The sequence below is a fragment of the Oryzias latipes genome, chromosome 13 (genome assembly GCF_053564925.1).
Source record: "Oryzias latipes strain Hd-rR chromosome 13, Olatipes_Hd-rR_3.1".
Classification (NCBI taxonomy): domain Eukaryota; kingdom Metazoa; phylum Chordata; class Actinopteri; order Beloniformes; family Adrianichthyidae; genus Oryzias; species Oryzias latipes.
In genome coordinates this window covers 19,806,996-19,828,112 of record NC_136249.1, presented here as the reverse complement: position 1 = coordinate 19,828,112, position 21,117 = coordinate 19,806,996, and the positions used below count along the sequence as shown (strand labels likewise).

General features: G+C 40.5%; 2 protein-coding genes across 2 annotated transcripts in view; both read left to right on the top strand.

The window, feature by feature from the left end:
* elna (elastin a) overlaps window positions 1-970 on the top strand; it is a 53,895-nt gene extending 52,925 nt beyond the window's left edge. Inside the window, exon 49 of the mRNA XM_023961363.2 lies at window positions 8-970. The gene's annotated coding sequence lies outside the window, so the exon portion shown is untranslated. The remainder of the gene's footprint in view (window positions 1-7) is intronic.
* A 5,640-nt stretch (window positions 971-6,610) lies between these two features.
* Window positions 6,611-21,117, top strand: part of limk1a (LIM domain kinase 1a) — a 45,298-nt gene continuing 30,791 nt past the window's right edge. Inside the window, exons 1-2 of the mRNA XM_078930055.1 lie at window positions 6,611-6,988; window positions 12,335-12,434. Coding sequence (XP_078786181.1) covers window positions 6,931-6,988; window positions 12,335-12,434 — 158 coding nt within the window. The 5' untranslated portion in view covers window positions 6,611-6,930. The remainder of the gene's footprint in view (window positions 6,989-12,334; window positions 12,435-21,117) is intronic.

Sequence of the window (21,117 nt, the reverse complement as noted above, 5' to 3'; positions counted from 1 at the left end):
GGCCCAGGTGCACAGGGGTTATCACCTCTCAGACTTGAGGAGGACGGCATGGTCCAAACTTGGCCAGTCTCTGCACCTCTTCTGGCTTCCCGTTTTCTCTGCTGCTATTTTTAGGCCTGCATGATGTACAGCAGCGTGCGGACGCTGTGGCTCTGGCCAACACATATGTTCCCTGCCACACTGCTGAGCTCAGCCGATGCACATTTCAGATTTTCTCGCCATCTTTGATTTTGCCAAATAATTCCAGCTTTTCTTTAGAAGAGAGAAAATTGATGTTTTTTTTATCTTTCTGTACACAAACAGACTCTTTATTTCCAGTAAATTGAAATGACATTTACATTGAGTGTGGCTGATTGCTTAACTGTCAGTTTCCCAATGTGTAGGATAAGCCAAATGCTATATCTTTGCTTCCATTGTTTAGTTTCACCCAACATTTATGCAACTTGTCTACATGATTACTTAACTTGTTTTGCAACATCCTTTGACTCATAGCTTTATTGTTATTAGGAAAGTGTGAACCTAAAAGAGAATCATCCTTTGCTTCAGCATTTATTAGCTGTTATTAACTGTAGTACAAGTTAACACTTTGACGGAGGAGCTGCTGGCATAACATATTTTTATTTACTTGAGCTGCTTTTATAAAGGCTTTACTGACCAAAGGTTCCTGAGCGCTGTTGCCAAGCGGCCCGTCTCTCTGTAACTGTACTGTATTTTGTACTAATTTGATGTTAGCCTGCTTCAGTTCATTCACTTGGTGCTGTGTGAGAACTGTCTTTGAGCCATGCTGGGTCAGACCTAGTCCTGTGTGGCGTGGGATACTCTTCATCTTTATTTAAAACTGTTTTTAGAAGGAGGAACAGTGTGGTTTTGCACTTTTTATATCTCTACGGCACACATGTGACTCGTTCCCAGATCTCTCAGCATTGTATTTGCTTAAACAAGTAACAAAATAAAAAATTTGTTTAAAGAACCTACGTCTTCCTGTTTGTTACCTTTCATCATCCATTAAACTGTCAGGCCTTTTTGGAATGTTGCATTTCTACAAACTATTTGACAATGTTTCCGCTGTGTGGTGACTGTAATAAAATCAAACATCAGATTACTGTGCCTGAGCCTTTGTGTGCTGACTAAAAACTCTGGTCACAATGCCAGCTGGAAATAATGAACTCATGCTGCTGTTCTCTCGGAATCTCCTGAGAGAACCACTGACCCATGAGCCACAAAAGTAGCTTACACTGTTCCATCTGCAGGAGCTTTAGTCTCAAAATGTCCCACTTCTGGAAAAACTTGGTGTCCCTTTAGAGCTGTGGAAAATTCCTATGGTCACACAAAAGAGGCAATCCTTCTTCTTTCTCTTTCGGCTTTTCCCATCAGGGGTCGCCACAGCGAATCATCCTTTTCCACCTCACTCTATCATGAACATCTTCTACCCTAACGTTAGCCAACTTCATGTCCTCTGTTAAGACATCCATATATCTCCTCTTTGGCCGTCCTCTTGCCCTCAGGCCAGGCAGCTACATCTCCAACATCCTTCTACCAATATATCCACTATCCCTCCTCTGAACATGTCCAAACCATCTCAGTCTGGCTTCTCTGACTTTGTCGCTAACACAGGCAACGTGAGCCGTCCCTCTGATGTACTCGTTCCTTATCCTGTCTAACCTGGTCACTCCTAAGGAGAACCTCAACATCTTCATCTCCGCTACCTCCATCTCAGCCTCTTGTCTCTGTCTCACTGCTACCGTCTCTAACCCATAGAGCAGAGCTGGTCTCACCACTGTCTTGTACACCTTTCCTTTGAGTCTTGCTGGCACTCTTCTGTCACACAACACTCCTGACACTTTCCTCCAACCGCTCCAACCTGCCTGCACTCGCCTCTTCACCTCTTTTCCACAATCCCCATCACACTGAACTGTTGACCCCAAGTACTTAAACTCCTGCACCTTCTTCACCTCAGTCCCCTGTAACCTAACGCTTCTACCTTGATCCCTCTCGTTCAGACACATGTATTCTGTCTTACTACGACTGACCTTCATACCTCTTCTTTCCAGAGCAAACCTCCACCTCTCTAGCTGTTCCTCCACCTGCTCTCTACTCTCACTGCAAGTTACAATGTCATCCGCAAACATCATTGTCCAGGGAGATTCCTGTCTTACCTCGTCTGTCAGCCTGTCCATCAGCATAGCAAACAAAAAAGGACTCAAAGCTGATCCTTGGTGTAGTCCCACCTCCACCTTGAACTCCTCTGTCTGACCTACAGCACATCTCACCACCGTCATACTTCTCTCATACATGTCCTGAACTACTCTGACATACTTCTCTGCCACTCCAGACGACCTCATACAGTACCACAGCTCCTCCCTCGGCACCCTGTCATACGCCTTCTCTAAATCTACGAACACACAATGCAGCTCCTTCTGACCTTCTCTGTACTTTTCCATCAACATTCTCAAAGCAAAAATGGCATCAGTGGTGCTCTTACGGGGCATGAAACCATACTGCTGCTCACAAATCTCCACCTTCTTCCTAAGCCTGGCTTCCACTACTCTTTCCCACAGCTTCATTGTGTGGCTCATCAACTTTATTCCTCTATAGTTGCTGCAGTTCTGCGTGTCACCCTTGTTCTTAAAGATCGGGACCAGAACACTTCTCCTCCATTCCTCAGGCATCTTCTCACTCTCTAAAATCCTATTGAACAACCTTGTTAGAAATTCCACTGCTGTCTCTCCTAAGCACTTCCATACCTCCACAGGTACGTCATCAGGACCAACGGCCTTTCCGCTCTTCATCCTTTTCAGAGCCTTCCTAACCTCATCCTTTCCAATCTCTGCTACTTCCTGCTCCACAACAACCACATCTTCCTCCCTTCTTTCCCTGTCATTTTCCTCGTTCATCAGCTCCTCAAAATACTCCTTCCATCTTTTCTGTACACTCTCTTGGGTTGTTAGCACCTTTCCATCTCTGTCCTTAATCGCCCTTATCTGTTGCACGTCCTTCCCATCTCTGTCTCTCTGTCTGGCTAGCCTGTACAAGTCCTTCTCTCCTTCCTTTGTGTCTAACCTGTCATAAAGCTCATCGTAAGCTTTCTGTTTGGCCTTTGCCACCTCTCTCTTCACTCTACGCTGCGCTTCCTTGTACTCCTGTCTACCTTCCTCAGTCCTTTCTACATCCCACTTCCTTTTAGCCAACCTCTTCCTCTGGACGCATTCCTGTACTTCCTCATTCCACCACCAAGTCTCTTTACCGTCTTTCCTCTTTCCAGATGACACACCTAGCACCTTCCTACCTGTTTCCCTGATAATCTCTGCTGTAGTTTCCCAGTCATCTGGAAGTTCATCCTGACCACCCAGGACCTGCCTCAACTTCTGCCTAAATTCCTCACAAGTTTCTTCATTCTGTAGCTTCCACCACTTGGTCTTCTTTTCTGTTTTCCCTATCTTCTTCTTCCTGACCTCCAGAGTCATCTTACACACCACCATGCGGTGCTGTCTGGCTACACTCTCTCCTACCACCACTTTGCAGTCATTAACCTCTCTCAAATGACCTCGTCTACATAGTATGTAGTCCACCTGAGTACTCCTACCTCCACTTCTGTATGTCACTCTATGTTCCTCTCTCTTCTGGAAGTAAGTGTTGACTACAGCCATTTCCATCCTCTTCGCAAAGTCCACCACCATCTGTCCCTCCAGATTCCTTTCCTTCACACCAAACCTGCCCATCACCTCCTCATCACCTCTGTTGCCCTCACCAACATGCCCATTAAAGTCTGCTCCAATAACAACTCTCTCTCCTCTGGGAAAACTCTCTATGACCTCATCCAACTCACTCCAGAATCTCTCCTTCACTTCTAACTCACAGCCAACCTGTGGCGCATACCCACTGACTACATTCACCATCACCCCTTCAATTTCTAACTTTAGGCTCATCATCCTGTCTGAGACTCTTTTCACCTCTAGAACACTGTTTACAAACTCCCCCTTCAGAATCACTCCTACCCCGTTTCTCTTCCTATCAACACCATGATAGAATAGTTTGTATCCTCCTCCAATACTACGTGCCTTGCTGCCCTTCCACCTTGTCTCCTGCACACACAGTACATCTACCTTCCTTCTCTCCATCATGTCTGCCAGCTCTCTGCCTTTCCCTGTCATTGTGCCAACGTTAAGAGTCCCTATTCTCAAACCTATGTTCCTGCCTTTTCCCTTCTCTCTCTGGCAACGGACCCTTCTGCCTCCCCTCTTTCTTCGACCAACAGTAGTCAAATTTCCACCGACACCCTGTAGGTTAACAGCATCGGTGGCGGTCGTTGTTAACCCGGGCCTCGACCGATCCGGTATGTCTAAAGTGTTGTGGATGATTCGCATGGTTATTTTGGCAATTTTTACGCCGGATGCCCTTCCTGACGCAACCCTCTCTATTTATCCGGGCTTGGGACCGGCACAGAAGTTACTGGCTTGCAACCCCTGTGGCTAGATTTAACAAATCTGCAGCAACTGAGGCAAAAGAGGCAATCCATCGTGTCCAAATATTTTTTCATACATTTTAAAGACAACAGGACAGTTTTTTTTAAAGGGGGGAACCAGTATTTCTTTTTGCTGATACACTCTTGTAGAACACGAGTTGTAGTCACATTTCCCTTTAGTTAAACAATGGCAAGATAAGTCATTAATTTTGGAAACGAGGAAAGTGTAAGGATAAGTGAGGAGCTGGTTTGAAGAGGAATTAAGGCCAATAATCAAGTCAAAAATCCAGGATTTACTAAGCACTTACTTCACTTTATAGGTTCCCCTTACTAGCACCAGATTGGATCCCCCTTAGCCCTTCAGAACAGCCCTAATCTTTAGCAGCAAAGATTCAACAAGGTACAGAAAATGTTCTTTGGAGACTTTGGTCCATATTGACATGACAGCAACATGCAGTTGCTGCAGATTTGTCAGTCATAAAGGGATGGACATGGTCAGCAGCAATACTCAAGCAGGCTGTGGTGCTGGAACTATGCTCAGTTGGTACTAAAAGGCCCAAAGTGGGCCAAGATAATATCCCACACACCATTACAGCACCACCACCAGCTTGGATCACTGATACAAGGCAGGATGGATTCATGTTTTCATGTTGTTGATGCCAAATTCTGACTACCATCCGAATGTTACAGCAGAAATGGAGACTCATCAGAACAGGAAACATTTTTCCAATCTTCCATCCATCTATTTTTGTTGTATCCCTTATGGGCTCACGGGACCTGGTCTGTTCTGGGACTGTTGGGTGAAGGCGGGGTACACCCTCGACAGGTCACCATTCTGTTGCAGGGCCACAATTCTGCACCCATGCACACACACATTCACAGCTAGGGATAAATTAGAGTCATCAGTTAATCTATGAAGCCCGTTTTTGGACTGTGGGAAGAAGCCAAAGTGCCCGTAGAAAACACTACAACCAACAGGGAGAGCATGCAAAGTCCACACAGAAAGAACCCAGCTGGGACTTGAACCAGGACCTTCTTGCTGTGAGGCAAGAGGCTAACAACTGCGCTCTTGCGCCACCGTGCAGCCCTATTCAATCCTTTATTGTCCAATTTTGGTGAGCCTATGTGAATTTTAGCCTCAGTTTCCTGTTCTTAGCTGTCAGGAGTGTGGTTCTCTGCTGCTTTAGCCCATCTGCCTCAGGGTTGGACGTGTTGTGCGTGCAGAAAGGCTCTTCTGCAGACCTTGGTTATAACAGTGGTTATTTGACTTCCTGTTATCTTTCTCTCAGCTGGAACTAGTCTCTCCTCTGACCTTTGGCATCAACAGGGTATTTACACTATTCTCTGTAAACCCTGGAGATGGTTGAGGGTGAAAATCCCTGTTGATTAGTTATTTCTGAAATACTCAGACCAACCCGTCTGGCACCAACAGCCATGCCACGTTCAAAGTGGAGATGCTGATTCATGCCTTCATCTCTTGCAGACTGGACTACGCTAACAGTCTTCTGAATGCTCTTCCAGTAATGACTATCAGGAAGCTGCAGTTCATTCAGACCACTGCTGCAATAGTTTTAATCAGAGCCATGACTCCTGCAGTTCTCTCGTCCTTACCAGTTAAATATAGAATTAATTATAAAGTAAGTTTAATCACTTAATTGTGATTAAATACCTGTCAGTTGATGGTTCACAAACCCAGCAGAGCTCTGATGTGCAGGAAGCAATCAGCTGGTAGAGGCCAGAATCAAACCCTAACAGGGTTAAGCTGCTGTTAGATGAAACCAACTTCCTGATCAGCTCAGATGTTTTTCCAACAGCTTTTGTATTCGAGCACAAACTCAAAACCAGTGTTGTTGATATATTTTTTACTGTTGATCTTCTTGGACCATATTTTTATTTTATTATCATTTTGTTGTTGTTTTTGCAAGAGATTTTGCATATTTTGGAATTTTAAATGCCCTCTAACTATGAGGGCGCAACAGAAATGTGATGAAAAGATACCAAAGTTTTCAGCACACATGAAACAAAGTTTTTTCGAATTGAATCCACGTGACGTTTAAGTTGAACTGAAACGCTCATCATGAAAGGTCAGCTTCTGTTCTGCTCATCTGAACCCTTCAGACCTCATCCTCTGCGTTCGTCCCCCTCCTCTGCTGCAGATCGGCATGCGCAGCGTTTGCATACACGGCGGTGGTGGCTGTGATTCTCATCTCAGCTCCTCCTCTCCCCAGGAAAAGGAGACAGGATTCATTTATCCGAGTGGGATCGTGGTTGGCCAGCTAGTTGTCTTCCTCTCCGCGGCTCAGAGACACTAGCGGGTCGTCTTGAGCGGAGCTCCGGTGAAACTTGCGAGGCACCGGCTGGCAGGAGGAGGACGCAGCGAGAGGAGGGACGCAACCTCCAGACAGTCAGCGGGTTTTCTGTTGAGCAGACGCGGCTGGCTCTGTCCGGAGCTCGGTGTCGGAGGGTGAATGAGGTTGATGCTGCTCTGCTGCACCTGGAAGGACGAACACATGGGAGAGGATGACGGTAAGCAGCTGTTTACAGGCGAGGGGCGGTGCTGCTGCTGAAAAACGCCATCGAATGTGCAGCCAAACGTGTAAATGCGTCGTTTTGGAGTTGTTCACGCTTTAAAACACGGATCTTGAAGCCATATGCGTGTGCAGGGAGCATCAAATTCCCGTCTGAAGCCATGTTTTCTCCGAGTTTTTGATGCAACCTTCATCTTTGCATGCATGGGATCACACTTAGACCATGTGCGCACCCACTTTTAGACAGCAGGACCCTTAAAATCACGAAAAGTGTCAAAGAAACGTCACAACACAGGCTTGAGTTTGAATCAATTAAGACATGAAATACTTCATTTCACATTCAAATTTGGAGTACATTTTCATTTGACATGTTTCCATATATTATTATTATTTATTGTTTTTTTATGTTTCCATATATTAAACAAGATATCAAGGGGCGGATTTGAAGCAGATGTTTTCCCCTTTGGAACTGTTTTGTGTGAAGCAGTTTCATCATCGATCGTGCAGCTGTCAACATAGACGGTCTGTTATGGAGTCAGAGGGGCGAGGCCTGCACCTTTACAGGTTTATGCAGTGAGATCAGGAATGCAGGCGTGCCTCTGTTTGCCTGGACTGTCCCATAGGAGGACAGGGAGAGGTGATCAGTCAACAAAAAGGCAAAGCTTTGCCAAAACACTATCTCAAATGGAGGAGTTTTAGGTCTTGTGTGTCAACGTACACTAGAAATTTAAAGTATTTGAGCACCCACTCAAATTATTACATTCTGGTGAACCTATATCCTTCATACCAACATCATTGTTCACCAACTGGTTCTGCAAACATTTTTAAAAGAGTGGGATGCTCTTAGGAGCTCAGTGAATTCCAATGAAATTGGATGACACTTTTTGGAAATTTCCACAGCAGCATACTCCCCAGTCAAATAAGTGGTGTCAAAACAAAGTGGAAGCGATTGAGAACAACGAGAACTCAGCCCTAGCATACAGAGGTGCTCAGTATTCTGCAGAGCCAGTCTCCACACATGTTTATATTTTATGTGGCCTTCAGATGACTTCAAGAACAGTACATCAAAAGCTTCCATGGTCAAACAGCTGCATCCAAGTCCATGCAATGCATTTGATCCAGGGATGTAAGGCCCATTTTGAGTGAACTATTGAGAGGAATCACATTTCTTTATCAGACAATCCAATTGGTGGAGGTGTGTTTATGGCGTGGAGCTGTTTGTTTCTGAGTTTGGTTCCTTTGTTACAGAAATAAAGACTAAGGATGTATTCAGACTGGACACATTTTGTCCACAGGGCGAGTTTGTTTCTCCTGATAATCCGGAACAAGTTTTCAGTCTGAATACACCCAACCGGATCAGGAACCACTCTGACCCATCTTTTAAGGTGGTCTCGGTTTGTTTCCGATTGACTGAGCTTTGGTTCACTAAGATTCCTCAATCTGAATATAATCTGTCGTCGGCGCAGAACAGCTGAACCAAAACAGCCACCGAAGCCAGTCGTCACATGATGTAAACACCGGAATGTAGCAACAGATGAGCCGCAGGCAAATGTAAAGCAACGATTTCAAAAAGGACAAAAAGGTACAACTCCTTACTTGTTTCATTTATTTTAACACCACTGAAAACACCTATTATATGCTTTCCTGTGTCTTGTTACGTGGCATGCGCCCAACAGTCGCTGCTGTGACGTCTTCCTAAAAGCTACCTTGTAGCTCCATAACAGAATTGTCTTAAAACAATGCCATAACACCACAACGATGAGACGCAGCAACTCATTATAATGCAGGCTCATTAAAACTACTTTTAATGTGATAGAAATTGCTTCTCACTATTTTACCAACAATATATATGTAGTAAACACTTATCCGCGTGCCTTCTTAGACGTCTTCTTTGACAGTAAGTGTTGAGCCTGGCGTTGAGACAGGTGTTTAAAATTGGGCAGCGAAATATAATGTTTGAATAAACTAACCCCTACAAGGACTACAAAATGTAGGACTTCCAGAATTTCTGCATCTCGTTGACCCCCCCCCCCCCCCCCCCCTTCTAATTCCTGACCGATGAGCGAAGGTATTTTTAGTTACATGGCTTGGTTTTACAAGCTTTTGTCTGGAACAGGAAAGTCCACTTGACGGCAGTCCGAATACAGACCAAACCCAAGTTTCTGGACTCGATCCGGAACAAATAAAACGGACCAAACGGTTTTCCCAGTCTGAATACACGCTAAATATTTTGGCACACAAAGAGTTTGGACAATTCCATGCTCCAAACATTGTGGCACCAGTGCACTAAAAAAGCAAGTTCTGTAAAGGGATTGGTGAGCCAATTGAGTGTTCAAGATCTTGACTGTCCTGCACAGAGTCCAAACTACTAATATAGTGAAGGAAGGTTGAACATTCCCATAAACCCTCTCCTGAATATTCGAAAGGTTTCACAGAACCGAAAGTCATCAAACACTATGGATAATGAATAGAGCATCGCTTAAGGCAGGTGAGCCATAATTTTGGCATCATGATTTAGGTTATCCAAACATCCATGTATGGTCGAGTTGTTGCAGGGTTGGAATTTTACTTGTTGAAAACTGTCTTGCATGTAAGGAATGGATCGCATGCACAAACAACACAAACATTTTTCTGTTTACCTTGTTTTCTGGTGAACCGGCTTGAGCAGTTTAATGTTGCCCATGTATGGTAAGAGATGTATTGTACGTCACCCTGTTCTGTTTTTTAAACAAAATTAGATTTTGCTAAGTTTTTTTAATATAAATTATATATAAATTATATATACATTTCTTTACCCATTAGAGTAATTGAGATAATTCAGCAAAAAAAGGCAAAATAAATATTTACCATGCCTGTATTTCATGTTTCTAGCCAAATGGACTGCAGTACTAAAAACATCTGGAGCCTATATGTGACTGTTTTACCTCACTGCTCCCATGACTATGCTGTTTTTCCTTGATACCCTCAAGAATAAATAGTCCAGGCTCTGCTAAATCGGTGTTTTCCTGCAGTTAAATATTTCCCCCAAGAGAGAGGATGAATGTACTGATATCTACAGCGATTAGGCGTCTTGTGGACTTGACTTTATCACTCAAGTGTATTGTAATGTTTGTCGTGTGCATGCATAAAGTTTTGTAACCCAAATGGGGAAAAAATTCTAACTTTCAACACTTTACTTAAAGTATTTAAATCGTAGTCTTCCCTTTTTAACTTGTTGGAAGACAAAAACATTTGTCAAATTTTCTGTCGTAGTAGAGAAAGGAAGTTGGTAGTTTAAAGTATTTTGGCCATCTCAGCTGCACATTAAATTAAAAATCTAGAATTCTGTTCTTGTAGACATATTACACCAATACTGCACTCTTTATCTATATGGCCTTAAAATAGAAAATTTCTTCAGTGCCTTCAGCTTTATGTTTGTAGTTATACTTTTCCTTTTCAAGTTTCCACCAAAAATAGCCATGAAGGTTCTCTATAAACATGACTGTTTTCAGACAAGTCAGCAGCGGTGTTGGCTCACAGGGCTTCAGCTTCAGGTGAAAGGAAAATCTGTCTGTTGGCAGGTGCGTTTATCTGTATTAAGGAAAATAGTACATCTATCACTGATACTGATGCAAACTAGCACCTAATCAGATATTAATTTTTATTATCAAATATCCAAGGAATGTTTGTTTTTTGAACAACCTTGAAATAAGAATCATCCATAAATATTTTTTTGGTGTTGTGGGAAATTTGTTTAAAATAAACATAACAGTTTTTACACAAGTTTCGCACAAACTTTATAAAGAAGCAACAAACTAATCTTCCTATCCATCATAGCTATTTGCTGCTGAAATTGGTTGATCCCTGGTGGAATTGCTAAAAACGGTTAAAGTCCTATCAATGGGTTTGGTTGTAATTTTATTATAATTAAGCATCTTTTTCCTCTTTCTGAAAATTGTACTCTGGTTAAAACATGTACTTCCAAATTACCATTAAAAATAGGTTTTGCTAAGTAGGTGTGGATATCCTTATGTGATAATGCAACATTAACTACCATCATGATGACTCTGGTTGGTTTCTCATAGTGACATTGAGTATTTCATTGTAAGTGAAACAATTTCTGTGTGTTGTTTCTGGCCATTTCCTCATAACATTTAACCATTTGCTGATCACAGTCCTTGGAAGGTCCAACATTTGACTGTCTAACCACCAAAGCTCAAACAACAAATAATCCACTCCATTCCAAATTGTGATTTTCTTTCTAAGGGTAAGCAAAGGTTTTTTTAAGGATTTAATGTACATTTTGGTCATAGCATGAGTACACTAGCAGAAAGCAGGAAAGACTGTGTGGTGCTACATTAGTACAAACGCTTCTTGCTAAATTACAAATATTTGAGTTCAAGTTTTTTTTATTTTTATCATATACAAAGCAAATGTTTTGACCCCAACTCTCCAGATAGTGTCACCCACAACATCAAGTCATCTCTACTCTGTCTGGAGCGTATACATCAACAAATGCAATTCTGGCTCAGTTATAATAACTTTTTTTTTAAAGAACCAATAACAGAAATGCAATGACCCCAACAACTATGATTTATCAAGCCAAGTCTTTATTACCTTTGAGGGTTTTCTTTTTCCATTTTAAGTAATACCAACAGACAGATGTTAGCCATTAAAAACTGGGTCAGAGAGACAAACCATTATCTACCATATAAAGTAAAAGACAAAGCTAATTCTGTTTACTTGGTAAAAAGAACATCAGCACACTCCACTGTGTGCTGTCTATCTCCAAAGAAAAGTTGTGTCGGATTTTTCTTCCTTTTACTTGTTTTCCTCCCATGTCTGTATTTAGTTTCTTAATGTACTTTGTAGCTTTTCGTTCCATTGAGTCTTCAATAAGATTTGTGTACTTTATATTTGTCACATCTCAGTTCTATTTCAGCAAATCACTTGTTTTGATTGGTTAATATACTTACAGATTTTTTTTATTGTCTTAAAATATTTTGGTTTCTAGAGAATACGAGACTCAATACAAGATATTCCTTTAACAAACCACAACAAATTGGCAAGATGTTGAAAAATTAGACCAAAAAATGTCCTGTATTCTGTTCATGAAAAGTTGTTCTGTTAAAGTGCAGTTGTGTTTCACGGATTTGTACTTCACATCAGTGTCAGAGTGGAGGATACCAGAGACTGTACTTTCTTTATGTTTAATTTCTGTCTCTGTCAGACCGCACAGCAGCGGCAGCAGCAGCTGTGCTTTGCATAGAAACTCTGATAACAGTTATGGAAACATGTGCCTCACTGTGAGAACCTACTGTGCTGTTATTTTAATGCTTGTGATGTTTGTCATGTGTGGTTGCAGCTGGAGAAAGGTTGCCCGTGTGTAAGGGATGCGAGCGTAGGATCTACGATGAACAGTACCTTCAGGCCCTCAACAGTGCATGGCACAGCCTCTGCTTCAAGTAGGTAACACAAACCAACCACATCAGCCACAACACACTGAACAAAATGTAATGCATGACCGAATGCAATCCAGACCTACATCAAACGAGTCATTGGGGAAAATTAGACATCAGAAAATTACAGAAAATCCTAATTCTTGCTTTTCCTAAGGAGGACTCAACCAGCATCAACATATTTATTAAAAAAAATAAAACTTTAAATTAGAATGTCTTTTTCTGATAAGAAGAGTGATAGATTATATGGGTTACAAATTGTAACATTCAAATTCTTTTTTCCATTTTCTTGATTTTTCTGGGTATGTGCAAATTTTGAGTGATGATTTGGAGAATTACAAAATCAAACATTTTTGTACCCTTCATGGAAATACACATTTATTTGATCAAAACATGTTCCTTTCTATTTAGAAAAATATGAAATATCTCTATTGTTCTCCAGACATTTAAGGAATATATAAGAGTCAGGGTTGAATTTAAAATAAAAAGTAGAATAAAAAAGAACTATAATTGTATACAACTATTGCACTTTCTGAGCCAGAGATCGCACATGTATAGTAGTGATAATCCTTTCCAAGAACAGATGTGCACACATTTGTATTGGTTCAGTCTCAGTCTTGTATCAGTAGTTGATGGAATGCCAAATATCATTGTTTTGATAGTGTTGCTGCCATGTAGCTCTAAGGATCGTTGTTCTGTAAACGAACTAGTATTAAACTTTCACAGAGGGAAAGCTTCCCTCATTTCTTTTGACATTTGTTCACACCCATTTCTTGACAGAAACACTGTTTTGGTTTGAATGTTTTGACCTGGAAGGTTAAACTTGCCACATTGTCAAGGCTAGACAAAAATTTAAGTTGACTGATTCTTGCTGTCCCAACTGAGGACTAGTGTTCAGTATTGGCATCATTTTTGAAAAGATTAATGTCTTGTCTTGCAATTTTCTTTGTTAAATCGTTGAAAATATATTTTTTTGTCTTTCTCCTCTATTTTTTTTCCAAAATCTCTTCATGTTAACCTTTTAAATACCCACTGCAATAAAAATCCTGTTTTTGTTGTTTTTTAAAGAAGCATTTTTCTCATGATGGAGGACATATAGAACGAAAATTAAGCTTGAAATTGCATTTCTGAGTAATTCTTTATTCAAATTACTGGGAATCAGGAGCAGACGAAAAAGTGTAGTGGAAAAAGCACTTTGTACTAACTGCAATCAGCAGGCCGTTAGCTCCCTGCTCTTCTTTATTAACACAAGGACACCAACTGTTTGGCCATATGTGTAGAAATACCTTGCCCTGGAATATTGCTTCTTTTATTTAAAGGGTTGAACTGGTGTTACTTTGCTGAATCCTGTTTGTGACTCTATGCAGGGGTTGGACCAGAATGAACAATGTGTTTAGAAAGGCAGGTTTGTTTTTCAGTCACAAATTCTGCAGCATTGACATTCAGTATATTGCAGGTACAGCCACTGATCAAAGCCAAGCAACCAAAACAAAAGAAGTCCATCTATCTATTTATACACTAGTGTTTGTGTGTACACATGTGTGGTGTTCAGGTGTTAAACCAATAAAATCAGCAGTTGGCAGCTTTAAATGCAGTGATACAAGCCATTTCACCCTCAAACAATTTTATTGACGATTTTCCATATTTCATTTTGACAAGCAGCTTTTCATTAAAGCAGATGAATCATGCACGTCTCGCCTCTTTGCACTTTGCTCATCTAAGACCGTCTGTCCGTCGGTTGGCTGCTGCCATGTGGAAAACTCAGCACTCAGTGTGTCATTAATGACTGTTACTGACTGCCTGGATGTATGAAAAGGTAATCTGAGCTGGGTAACTGGGCACAGGGCAAAGACCACAAGTTGTGTGTGTGTGTGGGAAAAAGCAACAGGCTGTTGTGTGTTCATGCAAATTCTTCCCACATAATTCACCTTTAATAATTTGGATTTGCAAAGTGTCTTTATGTATTCATTAGTTTCTCTCTTTCCCTGTACTCCTAAGAGAAAAGGTTAAAAGGATTTGTGCGATTTGAATCTATCAAAAGTTTGGGACTGTGAAAGTAAACTCTGGTAATTTATTGACGATCAGGCAATTTATGGTTAAAAAGTCCTTTGTGCCTGTATTCTAGGCCAACTGTTTGGCCTCACAGCAGAAGGCACCAAGCAGAAGCACATTGCTACATTGGAGATGTGCTTAGTGAAAGGGATTCCAGTTGAACAAATAACAGTCCCCTAGGTGAAGTGACTGTGAAAAAGGCAGTACAGAGTTTAATCTCATTGAATCAACTGATGACGCTGTTATACTTTCATCCATGCAGGCATATTATAGAGGTTTACATGCCCAGCAGGGATGTGAGATCATCTGACTGGAAGGACAAATACAACGGAGTGTCATCTGCATGGAAGTGACATAACCCACACATGCACATAATTTACCTAAACCAGTTGGGTTAATAGCAAACAGACAGGGGTGCTTACACTAATCTCTGTGGCACCCTTAAGAAGCAGCAGCAGGATGAACAAGTTAACCCTTCCCATTACCTTTATAAAGAGTATCTATTCAGACAGGATTCGAGCCTTGGTGAGGAAAAACACAGAGATATACTTTGAACCGGTTACCAGGGTGGAGTTGATGAAGAGTTTGGTTAAAAAAAGTTTCAACAAAAAGTTTTAAGTTGGTGCGTTGAGTGCTACATATGTTACAGTTTGTGCTATTCTTTACTTAGCTCTGCAACAAATTTGATATCAATTTTAAAATCCTTTCCGATTCTTACTGCCTTACGGCAGAACTTTGTGACTTAAAAGTCCCTTTCCCCAATCAACCTTTAGGGTTGTTGTTGTTGACCTTTTGGTATATTCTTTCAGGGGTTGTCACGGCGAATCAGCCCTCACTGATTCACACAGGTGGTTTGGCTGAGATTTTTACACTGGATGCCCATCCTGACACAACCCTGTATTTTCTCCGGGCTATGGACTGGTGTAGGTACAATAACCGTTAGGCCTGGAACTTCCGTCCGGGGTCCTTTCGACTGAAGGTAAGGTCACACTACGGTAACCCCACTTGGACAAACTATGTAGCATCAACATCTGCTCGGGCTCTACACATTTCCATTTCACGTTCCCTTTTGTAACCTAAAGTTATTTTCCCTCATAAAATGTGTTTGAAAATATTCTTTGTAATTTTTATAAAGACATGTTGCCACAATCCGCTTGTTATTCCAGTTTTAGTTGAGCCGTGGCTGAAAATGTTGTTAGCACGGCTAAATGTTGTTCTGCCAATAATAAAGCACTGGGCGCACTGATTAAAAAAACTATACGCAAACATGCATTCAATAATAATCACAACAATAACAAAGGCATGTTTAGAAAACAATCTCGCTGTCCAGACCAATCACTATCTGACACGTCATCGGACCAACCTACAGCAATCACATAATGTGACGACAGAATTATTCCGACGCCCCCGAACGGAACGGTTATGGTACCTACACCGGCGACATAGTTAGGAATTTGCACAAGGGGTCTTACCCAAGGACCCACACTGGATGAAGCCAATCCAGTGTGGATCCTTGAGAATTGAATCCTTGTTTCCCACGTTCCAGTCCTTCCTTTAACCATCTTTATTGTAAAATACAGGGTTACTATTATTTTACAATAGAACTAAAACAGAGAACCTGCTAAAACTTTATGCGCATGAGAAAAACCCTGTGGTAAAGTAAAGTACAAAAAAACTACTTTGAAGATCTTGCATTTAATTCATGTCAAGTTTTATTTTGATATGTATTTATTATGACTGATTATATATTCATTATAAATGCCTTTGGTTTTCTGCTAGAATTGATGTAATGTGTGATTGGTTCCTTGTTTTAATATAGTCAAATTTCAAAGCTCACTTCTCCTGAAATTGTGTTTTGCCTTTGTCTGGCTCTAGTGTTTTTAAAGAGCAATGCAAATATCATGGAGGTGATATAATATTCTATGTTAAGCTCTTCTGTTCATCATGTTGAACCAACTTGAATGTGAACGTCAGAGCGGAATTCATGAGAGGAGCTGGATCTGGGAAAAGCAGACTCCCACTTTCCTGGAGTACAGAGAGATTTCCAAGAAGATCAGAAACCAGGAATTAAGAAAGTGTCTATCTAGAGAATACTTTAGGGTGGCTTTCACAACAGCTAAGGAAATAATGGAGGTGGAAGGTCAAGTATCAAGACAAAAGCACTCATGGACTTTGACCAAACATTCATCTTTTCTACTTTATTAAGAAAAAAGTATTTCAGTAAAATATGTGGAGTTTTTTTCACTTCATGTTGTCACATTTTCTTGATATTTTTTATGTACAGTAAACCCTTGTTTTTCGCGGGGGTTACGTTCCAAAAAGAACCCGTGATAGACAAAATCCCTGAAGTAGAATCTTCAATTTTTTTTTACAATTATCATACAATTAAATACTCTATTATACATTGAAAAGAAGGAACAAACCATTTTACAGGCTCAAGCATTTGTTTCACAAAAAAAGTACTTTAGAATTGTTTTTTTCAACAAATAACTTCTGTACTGTCAAATAATAATTTTAATCATCGATGTGAACAGAAGGCTTCGAATCGCGAAGATTAGCCCCGCCCACCGTGACCCGAGTAATTGGATTAAACGGGAGAAAATTTAAAATGATTATGAAAAAAAATACAAAGTACATTCGGAAAAAAAGTGACTCAGGTGTATCTCACTGCTCTTCAGACTGAGCCGCTGCATCCTGACTCCGCTCTGCAGTGTTTTCTTCTTTTGAAGCCCGCGGTGCAGCTGTGTTTGTTTGGGAGAAGAACATAGTGATAGGCAGTTGTTGTCGATCTTTTTTCTATGGGTTTTAGAGAAACTCGAAATTGCAAGAGAATTTGCACGTACATAATGTTAATTTGGCAAGCTGTTTTACGTACGTGTACATATTAAACTGCAACATTATTGACGCACAGGTAGAGAAGAAGCGCAGTGACTTTTTAGCCAGTCAGAATGTAGAACACCATGCACGATGCAAATCCGTGAAGAAGCGAAACCGTGAAAAGTAAACCGCGTTATAGCGAGGGATCACTGTATTTGTATTGTTAGTTTTTTTTTTTTTTAACAATTACGGTAGTAATTTCTATCATGTTAGAAGCCTTTAAGTCCATTAAGTTATATTATATATATATTCATTTTTTGTTTTCTAATATAGAATTTATAGTAATCTTTGTTTTTTGGAATTCTTTGGTCTAACAGCTTTAACTGCTGATTTAAGAGTTATGTAGCAATTTTTCTCATTTTACGAAACTGACAAGTAAACTTTAAATTTCAAAACACACATTACATACTTGTTTTCTTTATATTCTTTTGACCATATATGAAGCGGCTGCGCTTCCTCACCACTCCTACTTTGTTCTGGTAGATTGGGTCATTATTTAAATTCTAAATCATCTGCAATAATGTATTTTGTAAAATAAGGTAAACTTAAAAATAATACATAAGTATATCTGCAGTATCTCTCACCTTTGTTTTCCTCTTCAAAAAGATTCAGTTTGACAATCAGAACCCTAAAAAAGGCAAATACTGCTAATGATGCAATTAAGCTAATAACCTCTTGTCTATTGCACCCACACTGTACAACACAAATGCTAAAAGCTTTGATTTAAGTACGATGTTAAGGCCAGATGAGGATGAGTGTAAAATGAGCATGCTGCTTTGCTTTTGGTGTTTCTGTTCCTCTTTATTCATTTCTCCTAAACTGTTCAGATGGGACATACACTGCGAAATGCTATAGATGTGATCACTTGTGGATAAAATGTGTGGCTTTCTGATGCAGTGAGTTTTTTATTAACAGAAATCCTTTGGAGCTGCAGTGACTCAGCTGTATTTAGTAGCAGCTGTATTCTGCCTGGTAACAGTGGAAGTTGATTCTTGTGTCGTCTTGATGCTGTACCACTACACCAAGTTCAGACCCTCTAATAAATGCTGTGCCGTATCAAACCATTTGAGATAACGCTCATTTAGTGACATTATTGTGACGTCACATGCATAAAAAGCAGTGTGCTGTGACGCATTATTTTCCATTGCACATTGTAAGATAACAGAAGTGGCTAGATGCAGATCTGGTTTGGTAACAAAACAAAACCTGGACTCTAAAATACGTGCAGATGTTTTTGCAAGTTTAACGAATATGGTCAAGGCTTATAATGCTTTTCACAACAGGACCAGCTGAGCATGCCTTGTTCATGACATGCAAGTCTTTTTTGTAAACTCGTATAAAGAAATAGTCATCTGCTTATTCAATGTTTAGTTTTTAGCCTACGACTTGGAACAGGATATGTACAACAAAATATCAAAACTACAAGTTTTAACACTAAATAAAATGAAAAACGCCATACATAATCCAGAACTTTTTTTGGCTGTTTGGCTGCTTGCTTTTGGGGTTTTCACAGTGAGTCATCACTCATCATCTAATCCTCTGCATCCTCCTCTTTGACACCAACCTCCTCCTCCATTCCATCCATGGACCTTATCTTTTGTCTTCCTGTAGGACTCTTTCCTGATAGCTCCAATCTCGGCCTTCTTTTATCATCATAATCACTGTTTCTACTCAACCAACTCCCTCTGTTTCCCTGCATTTATCTCCAAAACATCTAACATGAACTGTTCCTCTAATGTAGTTATTCCTCATCCTCATCACTCCCCAAAGAGAAGCTAAACATCTTCAGCTCTGCCTACTGTCTTTTTCTCAGAGCCGCTGTGTCTATAAAAAACAACATGGCCATACCCTTCCTTTTATTTTTACTGACACACTTTAACCCAGTGGTTGGCCGTCAGTTAATTATATTTTGTCCATGCATACTCATAAAATCATTCCAAATGTTCTGTCTATTTCCTTTTTTATGATGGTTATGCTGCTTCCAGACAGATGTATTTCACATTGGAGCATTTAACCAATCGCATTTCAGCTGTCCTCTGTTGCCAGGCAGTGTAGGAGCTAAAGAAGCCTTCACTATTCATTCTGAAGGCCTTCTAATACAAAATCAATGTCGGTCATTTATTTCCTTTAACCGATCAGATTTTAAATTGGTGTCAGCAGGGCCTTCTAGCAGGCTTAGGAAACGTCACAGTATTCAGACCTTCTGAATGGACAGAAGTTTCAGGAAGACACATGCAGCCTTTCCCAGTTTTACACAGAGCCGTGGAGAACTTTTTGATGTGAAGTGGCTAAAACTAATAATTAGAAAACCTTCTTTATCAGTTGCTCTTCAATGAGTACTGATCAGGTGATAACAGCTGGAGTCGTGGCCAGATGTTGGGTTAAAACAACTAAAGCATAAAAATAGCCAAAATACTAAAAAAAAAAAAATCTGTCATTTAAAGTCAATATGAAGAAATGGGTTTTTTTGCAGCAAAAGTTCACATACATTTCCCATTGTTTCACCACAGACATGTCTGTGTGGTAGTTTCACAACTGCTTTCTTTATAAAACAAAGTGTATGTCTTGAGTACATTTATTTATAAATGCAATATATATATATATATGCTAACTATTTGTTCTACAAAAAAACACTAGGCAGACACTAGAGTGGGATTTGAAGTAATAGGCAGATAGTGTGTTCGTTTTTACTGTTCATTCTGTTTGCATCTTCCATTTTAGCTTCAAAATGAGACTGGACAACAAATGAGACTTGGAATTTGTTCACAATGTGTTGTAGTTGTTGGATATGTTTGGTCTGAATTTATGAGTTTTTGCCTTTAACAGACACCTTGGACTAACATTTTGTATATAATGTTCTATCAGCAGACCACACTGAGGGCCTCTTCCTTTTCTGTTGGCAGACAATTTCTCTGGCCACTCAAATTGAATTGAGATTTCACTTCAGGCATGTGTGAACTCACCTCATCATCTCATCTCTGAGAAATCGCAGCACTTTGGAGGCTGGTATACCTCACGGCAAATGTGAGAGAAGGTGGAACGGCTAACTTGAATGATGGATAACTGCAAATTTAGAATTGTGCAGCAGAAGCCATTCAAAGGATTGAGAAGTTTCTGAAATGGGTTGTTCGCATCACTGCCTGCAGAGTTTTCAAGATACATTTTAAAAGAAATGAAGCCCCATTGATGTCAGCATTGCGGCTGTGGGCGAGGTCTGTGCTGCCATGGGGTCAGGTCGACTCCCAAGGGATGGGAAATGGTGGATAAAGAAGTGTGACACCCTCCACCCCCCCTTTTTTTATTCAGCTGCACTGAGAGAGGAAGTAGAGGAAGGGAGAGACCGAGCACAGAGACAGTGACACTGATGCTTCTGACAGCAAAGCTGTGCAAGCTGCGCATCAGAGCTGCTGGCATGAGTCTGTCTGCGGGCTGTCAAAACAAGAGCTCGGCTCCCTTCAGTGACATGTCAGCAAAGAGGCGACACAGAGGGAGGCTGCGCATACTGTAAGTGAGGAATTTGTATGGAGCCACTTTAGAGTTTGGTCATGGAGGAGTGACAGTGAAGTTTGTTCAAAACTTTAAGGGCTGTATGTTAAGTGAAGCTGCAGATGATTTATTCTATTTAGGAAAGGATAAAAAAAAAAAGTTTATCGTTTTGATGACCTATTTTTCTTCATTAAGATTAACCTATATTTCTATTTTGAAAAAAAAAAAGTTTCCCACCTTCTTGTTTTACCTAGTTTTAATCTTGAGTTTTTTT